At 36.0% G+C, this 9,355-nt stretch overlaps 2 protein-coding genes across 2 annotated transcripts; both read left to right on the top strand.

Moving 5' to 3' along the window:
* Nucleotides 1–1,272: 1,272 nt before the first annotated feature.
* LOC120281055 lies at nt 1,273–2,600 on the top strand (the record flags this gene model as incomplete). The annotated part of the gene is made up of 2 exons (XM_039287996.1): nt 1,273–1,609; nt 2,309–2,600. Coding segments are annotated over 2 exons (426 nt in total), but the record flags the coding sequence as incomplete, so codon positions are not given.
* A 4,904-nt stretch (nt 2,601–7,504) lies between these two features.
* On the top strand, nt 7,505–8,706 carry LOC120281342. Its single transcript, XM_039288189.1, has one exon. It carries the CDS (start codon nt 7,519–7,521, stop codon nt 8,704–8,706), a length of 1,188 nt encoding a protein of 395 aa, XP_039144123.1. The 5' UTR covers nt 7,505–7,518.
* The last annotated feature ends 649 nt before the right edge of the window (nt 8,707–9,355 follow it).

The raw sequence follows: 9,355 nt of genomic DNA, 5'->3' as shown, positions 1-9,355 counted from the left end.
CCACCTGCCACCTGCCACCTGCCAACACTTCAGTTCAAACGAAAAAGATCAATATTTTACGCAGAGACTTTGAGAATTTACACATTAATATGAATAGTTAAATAGGTAAAGATAAATTTAAACGGAGACGACAATTATTAAACAAATTTGTAATATATTTAAACAGATAATAGCAAAGAGTTAAACAATATTTAAAATATACAACTAAATAACCATAAACGAGAAGAACTACCATAAACGAGAAGAACTTTACAACGAAATGAACTCGTTTTCAGTAGGATTCGACAATGGCACATCGTCTGTCTCGACAACAAGATCGACTACAGCTCATTTGAAGATGGAGTGCACTTACCCAATCCGATGGAAATCAACTTCATTTTCTGTTGGAGAAACCGATTTATATATTTCGGATATGATAAACTTCACCCAGACTCGTTTCCTGAAACAGATTTACATCTATCATTACCACAAAAACCCTCCATAATAAACACCCGCAGAATGGTCAAAATGATAGCAACGAAGAGATTCTCAACGTATTACGAAACTGACAGAACTGAAGTCGAACAAACCAAATGAGGAGAAATGAGGAGAAGCACAAGATGTAATGCAACTTCTAGGCATTGTCTATCAGAAACCAAGCAGAAAGCCCTTGAAAAGGTTGGACATGATGTGATTTGGCGCTTTTTTTCCACCATTTTCAAGGGCAAAAATGGAATTTCACAACATGGACCCATTTGAAGTGAACGGTAGGGGTAAAAGGGAAGTTAAACACTAACGGAAGGGCTGTCCGAGGTGTGTATAAGTAAGAGGGGGTTTTTGGGAAGTTTTGAAAATTACGAGGGGTGAACAGTAATTTTCCCTTTTTTTAAATTATATTTTAACTTTTTATTTATTATTATTTTATCCACATAATTATATTCATAAAAACCTTAATTAATTTTCTAAAATATAAGACTAATCTTGTTTAATTGATTTATGATAATATTAAACTATATTAATTTTATATGATTATCAACCCATAATTTCTTATCATGTAATTTATAATTTAATAAAAATAAATGAAAAATAATAATTTTTCTTATGACACCATTTTCACTAATACCAGTTTAGTGAAGACAATTTGATTTGATAGATAAATGAATTAAGTATACACCTTTGGTTGTTTCAAGTCATTTTGAGTTGTTTTAAATTTGAGTAATGCTATATAAGCCGATTTACTTGGCCGAAATAACAGGCCGAATGATTAAAAAAAAATTCCCAACTTGGACATAATGCCTCCTCCTTTATCTCCTCGGTTTGAAAAAAAAATTCTCAAGTTGGGCCCTTCTTGGAGATAGCGCCTTCTCCTTCTTCTTCTTTGAAGCTTCTCATCTCCGTCTGAAGCCGCTCCTCAGCTCCTCTCCGAAGCCTCTCCTCTCCATACTGAAGCCGCCGCTCATCTCATCTCCGAAGCCTCTCATCTCCATACCGAAGCCGCAGCTCCTCATCTCCTCTAAACTGCTCCTCATCTCCATACCATGCTTGAATCTCTCGACGAAAGTGATCGTGGAGGGGATCGATACGTCATCCATCTTCTCTAAGGCTTCGAAGACCATCGCCAAACTCATCGGTAAGCCGGAAGTTGTATGTTTTCTCTCCCTCTCTTGATTTTTCTTCTGTTTTTGTTCTTGGTTATAGTTTTTGTCATCTTGAGATTGAAGGATGGTACTTCGGTTTGTAGATTACGATTATTGAAGATATTTTTGGTTTGAGAAAGAATGGAGGAAATAAAGTAATTTTCTAGGAAGGTTTCTTCCCCCTTTGATGTGCTTTGTCATTTCATTTTAATTCATGAAATTATTTGTGCAGAAGATATGAAATGCGTTTCGCTGTTGGATTTTGTGCAATTGATTCAAGGGCTAGAATTAAGATTTGTTAGAATTTTTGGGTTTATTGGTAAACTAAATGTTGGAAATATTAATTTTGCTGTTTTTATAACTTTTGGGGTCTTCATGGATCGAATGAAGTTTCATTAAAAAAAAATAGTGATTTGAATATGATGAATGTGTGTTTGTGTTGTTATGGAGTCTAAATGTTTGAATTTTGGAATGTGTGATTTGAATAGTGATTTGTTAGAATTTTTGGGTTTATTGGCAAACTAAATGAATTTTTTTTTTCTTTCATCCTTCTTGTATTTCCTGTAAATCTAGTTGCAGGGCATCTCATCTCGTTTTACTCTTTTATGTGTATGGAGAATTTTATTGATGCCTTAAACAAGTCATTGATATAGTAATAGTCAACCATTTTATTTGATGTATTTATCTTGTAGTGCTGAAGGGGTCTATGCCAATGTCATTTGGAGGAACCTGGGAGCCTGCTGCTTATGGTGAACTTGTTTCAATTGGGGACTCACCTTGATGTCAACAAAAAAACTGAGTACTGCTATAACAGGGGATGCTTTGACAAAGTAATGAAGCCACGAATTCTCGATAGTTTGAGGCCCTGCCATGTCTCTCAAATAAGCATAGGGTTGCCTACAATTTTGTAGAAATGATCAACTAAAAGTGGACTTTTCTGTGTTTCATTTTTAGTACTCATGTTTCACTCGCATAGTTTAATTACTGAAGAAAACGAGGTTGCTTTGGAGGCTTATAATTTTGAGATTTTACAGTTCTTGCAATGTTATAGAGATGATCAACTAAAAATGAACCTCATTTGTCTTCAATCTCTATCGTTTTACTATCTTCTAGTTTACAGTTTGTGATGAATAACATCAAATTGATGTTGAGCAGGGATTACAACACTTTGTTTATTGATTGATCAAATGACAAAAACTGCCACAACAAGGATAGACATTCATAACAACATTTCTCAAATAAAATTTATTTATTTGAAATTTTCCCATAACAAACATCAATTTATAACAAACTGAATGCAAATAGTAAATATATTAAATCAAATATCAGTGAAAAAAATTTAGTTTGCCAATAAACCCAAAAATTCTAACAACTCTTAAAGAAAAATCAAGAGAGGGAGAGAAAACATATAGCTTCCGGACGGTATGTAGATGAGGAGATGAGGAGCGGTATGGATATGAGGAGTGGCTTCAGACGGAGATGAGAAGCTTCGAAGAAGAACAAGAAGGAGGCGTTATGTCCAAGCTACAAACCTAAGTACCACCCTTCAAACTCAAGATGACAAAAAACTACAACCAAAAACAAAAACAGAAGAAAAATCAAGAGATGGAGAGAAAACATACAGCTTTCGGCTTGCCGATGAGTTTGGCGACGGTCTTCAAAGCCTCGGAGAGGATGGAGGAGGTATCGATCCTCTCCACACTCACATTCGTCGAGAGATTCAAGCACAGTATGGAGATGAGGAGCAGCTTCGGACGGAGATGAGATGGAGGCGCTATGTCCAAGAAGGGGCTCAGCTTGGGAATTTTTTTAATCCGAGGAGAGAGAAAATTGATGACATGGTTGCCACATAGGCAACCATGTCATTCGGCCTGTGATTTCGGCCAAGTAAATCGGCTCATATAACATTTCTCTTTAAATTTTTGTTTTTATTAAGAATTATTTTTTAGTTTTTTAATAAAAAATCCCATTTGTGGTTTTCTTCTTTTTTATTTAATTATTTTAATAATCCAATAACAATAAAGTGTGGCCCCTTCGATAAAGCGCTTGAGGTGAAATGCAGTGTAGCACTTTCTATTTTTGCATTCTGCATTCAGTCAAACATTTTTAATTTAACCAAAAAAAAAGAAAAAAACAAATAAAGGGGTACTTTGACGGCTTTTTTTTTTAAATATTGCTTTTTTTAATTAATTATTAGAATATGCATTTTTAGAATTATTTACCAAACTAGGCATTTTTATTTTTTTAATATTAAATTTTAAATTTTTTTAATAACTGTGGGTTCCACTGGTTTTTTAATACTAAATTTTTTTTTTTTTAAATCGGCAGGTCCCACTAGTTTTTTAATATTAAAATTTATATTTTTAAAACTGGGATGGGTCCTACTAGTTTTTTTTTTTAATTAAAAACAATTTTACACTAAATCTTTCATTATTTCATAAAATTTTTTACAACTAGTTTTATTTCCACTTCTACTTTCACTAAAATAAACTCACTCGAAATTATTAATGAACGAAAACAATTACATATATTATAAACTTATTCAACAAATACAATATTTAAATTATATTACGACATATGACTTGGACCAGCTGCATTCGGACAATTTCGACGATTATGACCTGCATTACGATATAGACCACAACGCTTTGGCTGACCGCCCTCCCTTATGTCCATCTCATTACGAATTCTGGTGGATTTTGGGCGCCCTGAAAGTGGTCTTCGCATTGTAAGATCAGTACAGAGACGTGGACCATTATAGGGGTTCCAGTATCTCTCATTTGACATTGGTTGAAACTCTTTATGATATACATTAAAAATTGTCGCAAGCCTATAAACATTATCTACGTATACCTGCCAATGTAGATGAATGTATGCACACGCTGCAAGAACATGGCGACAAGGAAAATGAAATGTTTGAAACTCACCGCAGTCACACCATTGTTTTCTTAAATCAATGCGATAACTGCCAGCTATACCACCATACTGAGGTGGTGCCATTTCATCTACTATGAAAGAATTTTCTTCACGATAAGGGATTTAGTGTAAAAAATTTTCTTCATCATGAAAGTAGAAGTGGGAATAAAACTAGTTGTAAAAAATTTTATGAAATGATAAGAGATTTAGTGTAAAATTGTTTTTAATTAAAAAAAAAACTAGTAGGACCCATCCCAGTTTTAAAAATATAAATTTTAATATTAAAAATTAGTGGGACCTGCCAATTTTAAAAAAAATATTTTAATATTAGAAAACCAGTGGAACCCACAACTATTAAAAAAATTTAAAATTTAATATTAAAAAAAAATAAAAATGCCTAGTTTGGTAAATAATTCTAAAAATACCTATTCTAGTACTTAATTAAAAAAAAGCAATATTTAAAAAAAAAAAGCCTACTTTGACACTAATTTATTTTATGGTGATGATTTTTTTTTAAAAAATATATTATAATAAACTGACTTTTGTGAATGTCCCCAGGTTGGGCTGTTCACTGCACTATTCACCAACCAAATTATCTCTCTCCTTTCAACCCTCTTTTCCTTTATATTTTGTGGGGATGTATGTCCCAGAGAACACTTTCTCTTATATATTTGAAAACTTATACAACGTTCAACTCACGCTTAATCAATATTCTTTGTAAATATAATGTTTTATTTAATATTATGCAATCAAATAAAGAGATTAGTATAAGGTACCAGTGATTAATTGTGGACTTCACTTATATTTTACACATAAGTACATATACGTCAATTGATCATGCACACATGTTTTGCAAGTGTCCGGCAGTTAATTTCAATTTTATGGCGGAACATGATGAAAAATTTGCAAAATTATAAACTTTCATAAATGTATTACAAATGGGCAACAATAGACTAAGATGTAGCACCAAACATCATAGATATGAACCAACGATTAAATAGTCTATTGGTAGCTGAGTTTCTATTAGAATCATTTATAAGTGTTGAGAGTTCGAATCATGAGTTTGAATTCTTTCTTAGCTACCTAGCCGTTCATCTTGACAAAAAAATTATATATATATATATATATATATAAAAGAAATTTCTCCATCCAATAAGTATAAATATTATCACTTATATTTCCATAAGTATCAATTTTTTTTATGAAAATACCAAGTGTTATATATAGCAACATGCCGACCATCCAAGCGGTTTGCGAAATTGCGATGTCGATCCGCCATTGGGCCAGTGGATTAAGGTGTCTCATCAGCCTATTGGTGACCTGTCGGCATGTGAGGTGGGTGATTCTTCTAAAGGGATGGCTTTATTGGACTCCGCTATTGCTGCTTTGGAGCCGGCCCATGGAGGGAAGCTCAGTCCCATTATGCAGTTGGAGAAAGAGGCTGCTTCTGTGGGCCTTCCTACGCATGATGGGCCGAGCTTGGTAGATGGTGTCACTGGACTAGACCGGCTTGAACCTGATCTGGTCAGGCCCGGTTTGGACAGTGGTAGGCCCTCTGTTCGGCCCAATACTTCAGTGGTGGACCTTGAGACTTTGGGTCCTGACCCAACTAAAGCGGCTGGGAATCCATTGAGTGTGGGCGTTGGGTCGAATGGGGTGGTGGTGGATATGTTGGGTGATAAGAATTGCAATGAAGGCCGTTCTGGGTTTAATTCTGAGGATCTATTTTTAGGGGTTCCAGGGGCTGATTTGGGTTCAATTGGCAGTTTATTGCTGGGTTGTGATCACTTGTTCCAAGTGTTGGTTCGGTCTTACTAGAATCCTCTGACTCTGTACTTCCAAATTCTAGATTTCCAGTTCCTCATTTAGCTACTACAGGGGGTTCTGATGGCGACATTCCTAATGAGCACTCGCTTGGTGACTCTGCTTCTAGAGGAGATCTCCCAGAAGTAGATTATGGGACTGATGAGTCCGAATCTGAGTTTGAGAAGACTATCAGATCGCTTTTGCCTGGCCTTCGTTCTGAGGCAGTTGAAGACTAGCAACCTCAACCTCCAGGAGCTAAAAGGAGCGAATGACAGAAAAAGCCGTCGTCTAGGTGGACTGAAGATGCAGACTTTGTACCATAACCTCCCCAGTCGATCAAGAAGAAATGTACTGGCGACGAACTCCTCAAAGCCCCTTCTTCCGAGCAGGCGAAGCTTGTGGAGCACGCTTCTACTATTCATCACAGCTTGGCATTTTCGGGGCATCGTGATGATCCCACCGGTGGAGATGCTCCCGGTGAGGGTGACTCTGTTCAGGGCAGGGGGTAGTTCTTGTGTGTCAAGGTGTTCGGGCCTGTTGTTTCGGCTTTGGGTGTGATTTTGTGCCCATGTCTAGTGGGTTAGTCTTATTTTGTTGTTGGTTACTTTGACCACTAGATCTGACGGGTCTTGTATCGCTCTTTTTTCTATTTAATGCATGTGTTTTATTCACCTTTTAAAAAAAAAAATACAAATTCAAAATTAATCATCTAACTTACGGACCAGGTTGAAAATTAATCATTCAACTCAGGAGTAACACTTGTAAACTCCCACCATTTCCAATATATATATCAAACAATATAAAAATCTTAGAAAACCAAACCAAATCATTTAAATACACCCACTTGAACTTCATGGCTCCAATCTCCAAGTCTTCTTCTAACTAAAATATGTTCTCAAGTCAACACAGTTCAATTTTTCTAAAGTTTTTTACTTGATCATTCTCATTCTCTTTCCTCTAATTTCACTTCATCTTTCATTGTTTTTGATCCATAACAATGAAACTGAACATGAGATTCAGATTGAAGAAAGGAGTATATGCATTCACTCTCCTCTTTGCAATACTTGCTCTCATTCTCAGCATTCTCACGCTCTCCAGGTTCTATCCTCACAGCTCCCTCTTCACCACCACAATCTCTGAAGATCAAACACAAGATGCCACCAAGATCATAGACAACATCATGGACAAAATCATCACAGAGTTGAAGAACATGGACAAAGATGAAGAAAAACACACAGCTTTCCTCACAGAAATCTTATTCCAACTTGGTTCACTTAGAATCTCAGTCTTAAACATCAAATCTCAAAAGGAGAGTTTAAGTGTGAGTGGAAGTGGAAGTGCACATCCACTGTCAAGAAGTGGAGAGAGCTACAATGAAGCAATGGAGTTCTTCCTGATTGAAGAGATAAGGAAGTATGTGAAGCTGAAACCAAACAGATTAGGAAAACAAAACTTTATGGGAGCAAATAGCACATTCACAAGCATTGGCCATGCATGTTTCTCCATGAAAGAAGAGCTTGAAGAGTACATGGACTATGATGTTGGGGATTTCTGCAAAGATGACTGGAAAGTAGCTCAGAAACTCATGGTTCATGGTTGTGATCCACTTCCAAGAAGAAGATGCTTTGCAAGAGCCCCAAAACTTTATACTAAGCCTTCACCCATCAATGAATCCATTTGGAAGCTCCCTGAAGATCACAACGTGAGATGGAGCCATTACAGATGCAAAAATTTTGCTTGTCTTGCTAGAAATGCAACTGGGAAAGGCTTCTTCAAGTGCTCAGATTGCTTCAATCTCACACACCATGAAAAACCAAGATGGATGCAAGTCATCTACTTTGATCCTTCCTCAAACTCAACTCCTGATTTCCTCATTGAAGATGTATTGAAGATTAAACCAGGGGAGATAAGGATAGGATTGGATTTCAGTGCTGGAACTGGGACTTTTGCTGCAAGGATGAGAGAGTTTAATGTCTCCATTGTTACAGCTACCATTAATCTTGGAGCTCCATTCAGTGAGATGATAGCTCTGAGAGGTCTCCTTCCATTGTATTTAACCATAAATCAGAGGCTTCCTTTCTTTGACAACACATTGGACATCATACATAGCACAAGATTTCTTGATGGGTGGATTGATTTCATACTTTTGGACTTTGTGTTGTATGACTGGGACAGAGTTTTGAGGCCTGGAGGATTGTTGTGGATTGATAGTTTCTTTTGTGCTAAGGATGATTTGGAGGATTATTTGGAGGCTTTTAGGATGTTGAGGTATAAGAAACATAAATGGGTTGTTGTACCAAAGGTGGATAAGGATGAATCAGAGGTGTTTTTTTCTGCTGTTCTTGAGAAACCTCCCAGGCCTTTCTGAGAATCTCTTTTCTTGTTTTAATGGATTTAATTTTAATTTCTTTTGCTTGGTTTCAGTATTAAATCTTGTTTGACATTGATCAAGTGTTAACTTTAGTATTCAATCAAACACAAGGCAACATTGTTACTTTTTATTTTTCCTCACTTTTCATCTCCTTGAATCCCAAGTTCTTATAATTATGATTCATTTGTTTGTTAAATTTATTAGATTGGTTAGTTTGGATGCTATTTTGATAAGTGTAGTGCTATTCCCACTGGTTGTATTTGCTACGAATAATTTATATTTTTATTTATTTATTTTTTAAAAAAGAGATGAGTCCTTGGTTAGTCAAGGGACATGAGCAAAGTTACTGCCTCACATATCATCATCTTATATTATTAGAATCATCATGAGGAATCCAAACTCCTACGAAGTTAGGGGGCGTTCATTTCAAAAAAAGTGGGGGGAAGTGGGGGGAAGTGGTCTGACTTCCACCACTTCTGGTGTTCATTTGTGCTGAACTGGGGGAAGTGCCACTTCCCCCACTTCCGACTGAAGTGAATTTTGAACTAAGCCCACTTCGGTATTTTTTTTACTGAAGTGGGGGGAAGTGAGACAATCTATAAAAACTAACTTCCTTTCACTTCCAAAATCTTTTTTGAACTCATAG

The sequence above is a fragment of the Dioscorea cayenensis genome, chromosome 17, assembly GCF_009730915.1.
Source record: "Dioscorea cayenensis subsp. rotundata cultivar TDr96_F1 chromosome 17, TDr96_F1_v2_PseudoChromosome.rev07_lg8_w22 25.fasta, whole genome shotgun sequence".
Classification (NCBI taxonomy): domain Eukaryota; kingdom Viridiplantae; phylum Streptophyta; class Magnoliopsida; order Dioscoreales; family Dioscoreaceae; genus Dioscorea; species Dioscorea cayenensis.
The sequence above is the reverse complement of the archived record's forward strand: the minus strand, read 5'-3'. Positions and strand labels throughout refer to the sequence as shown.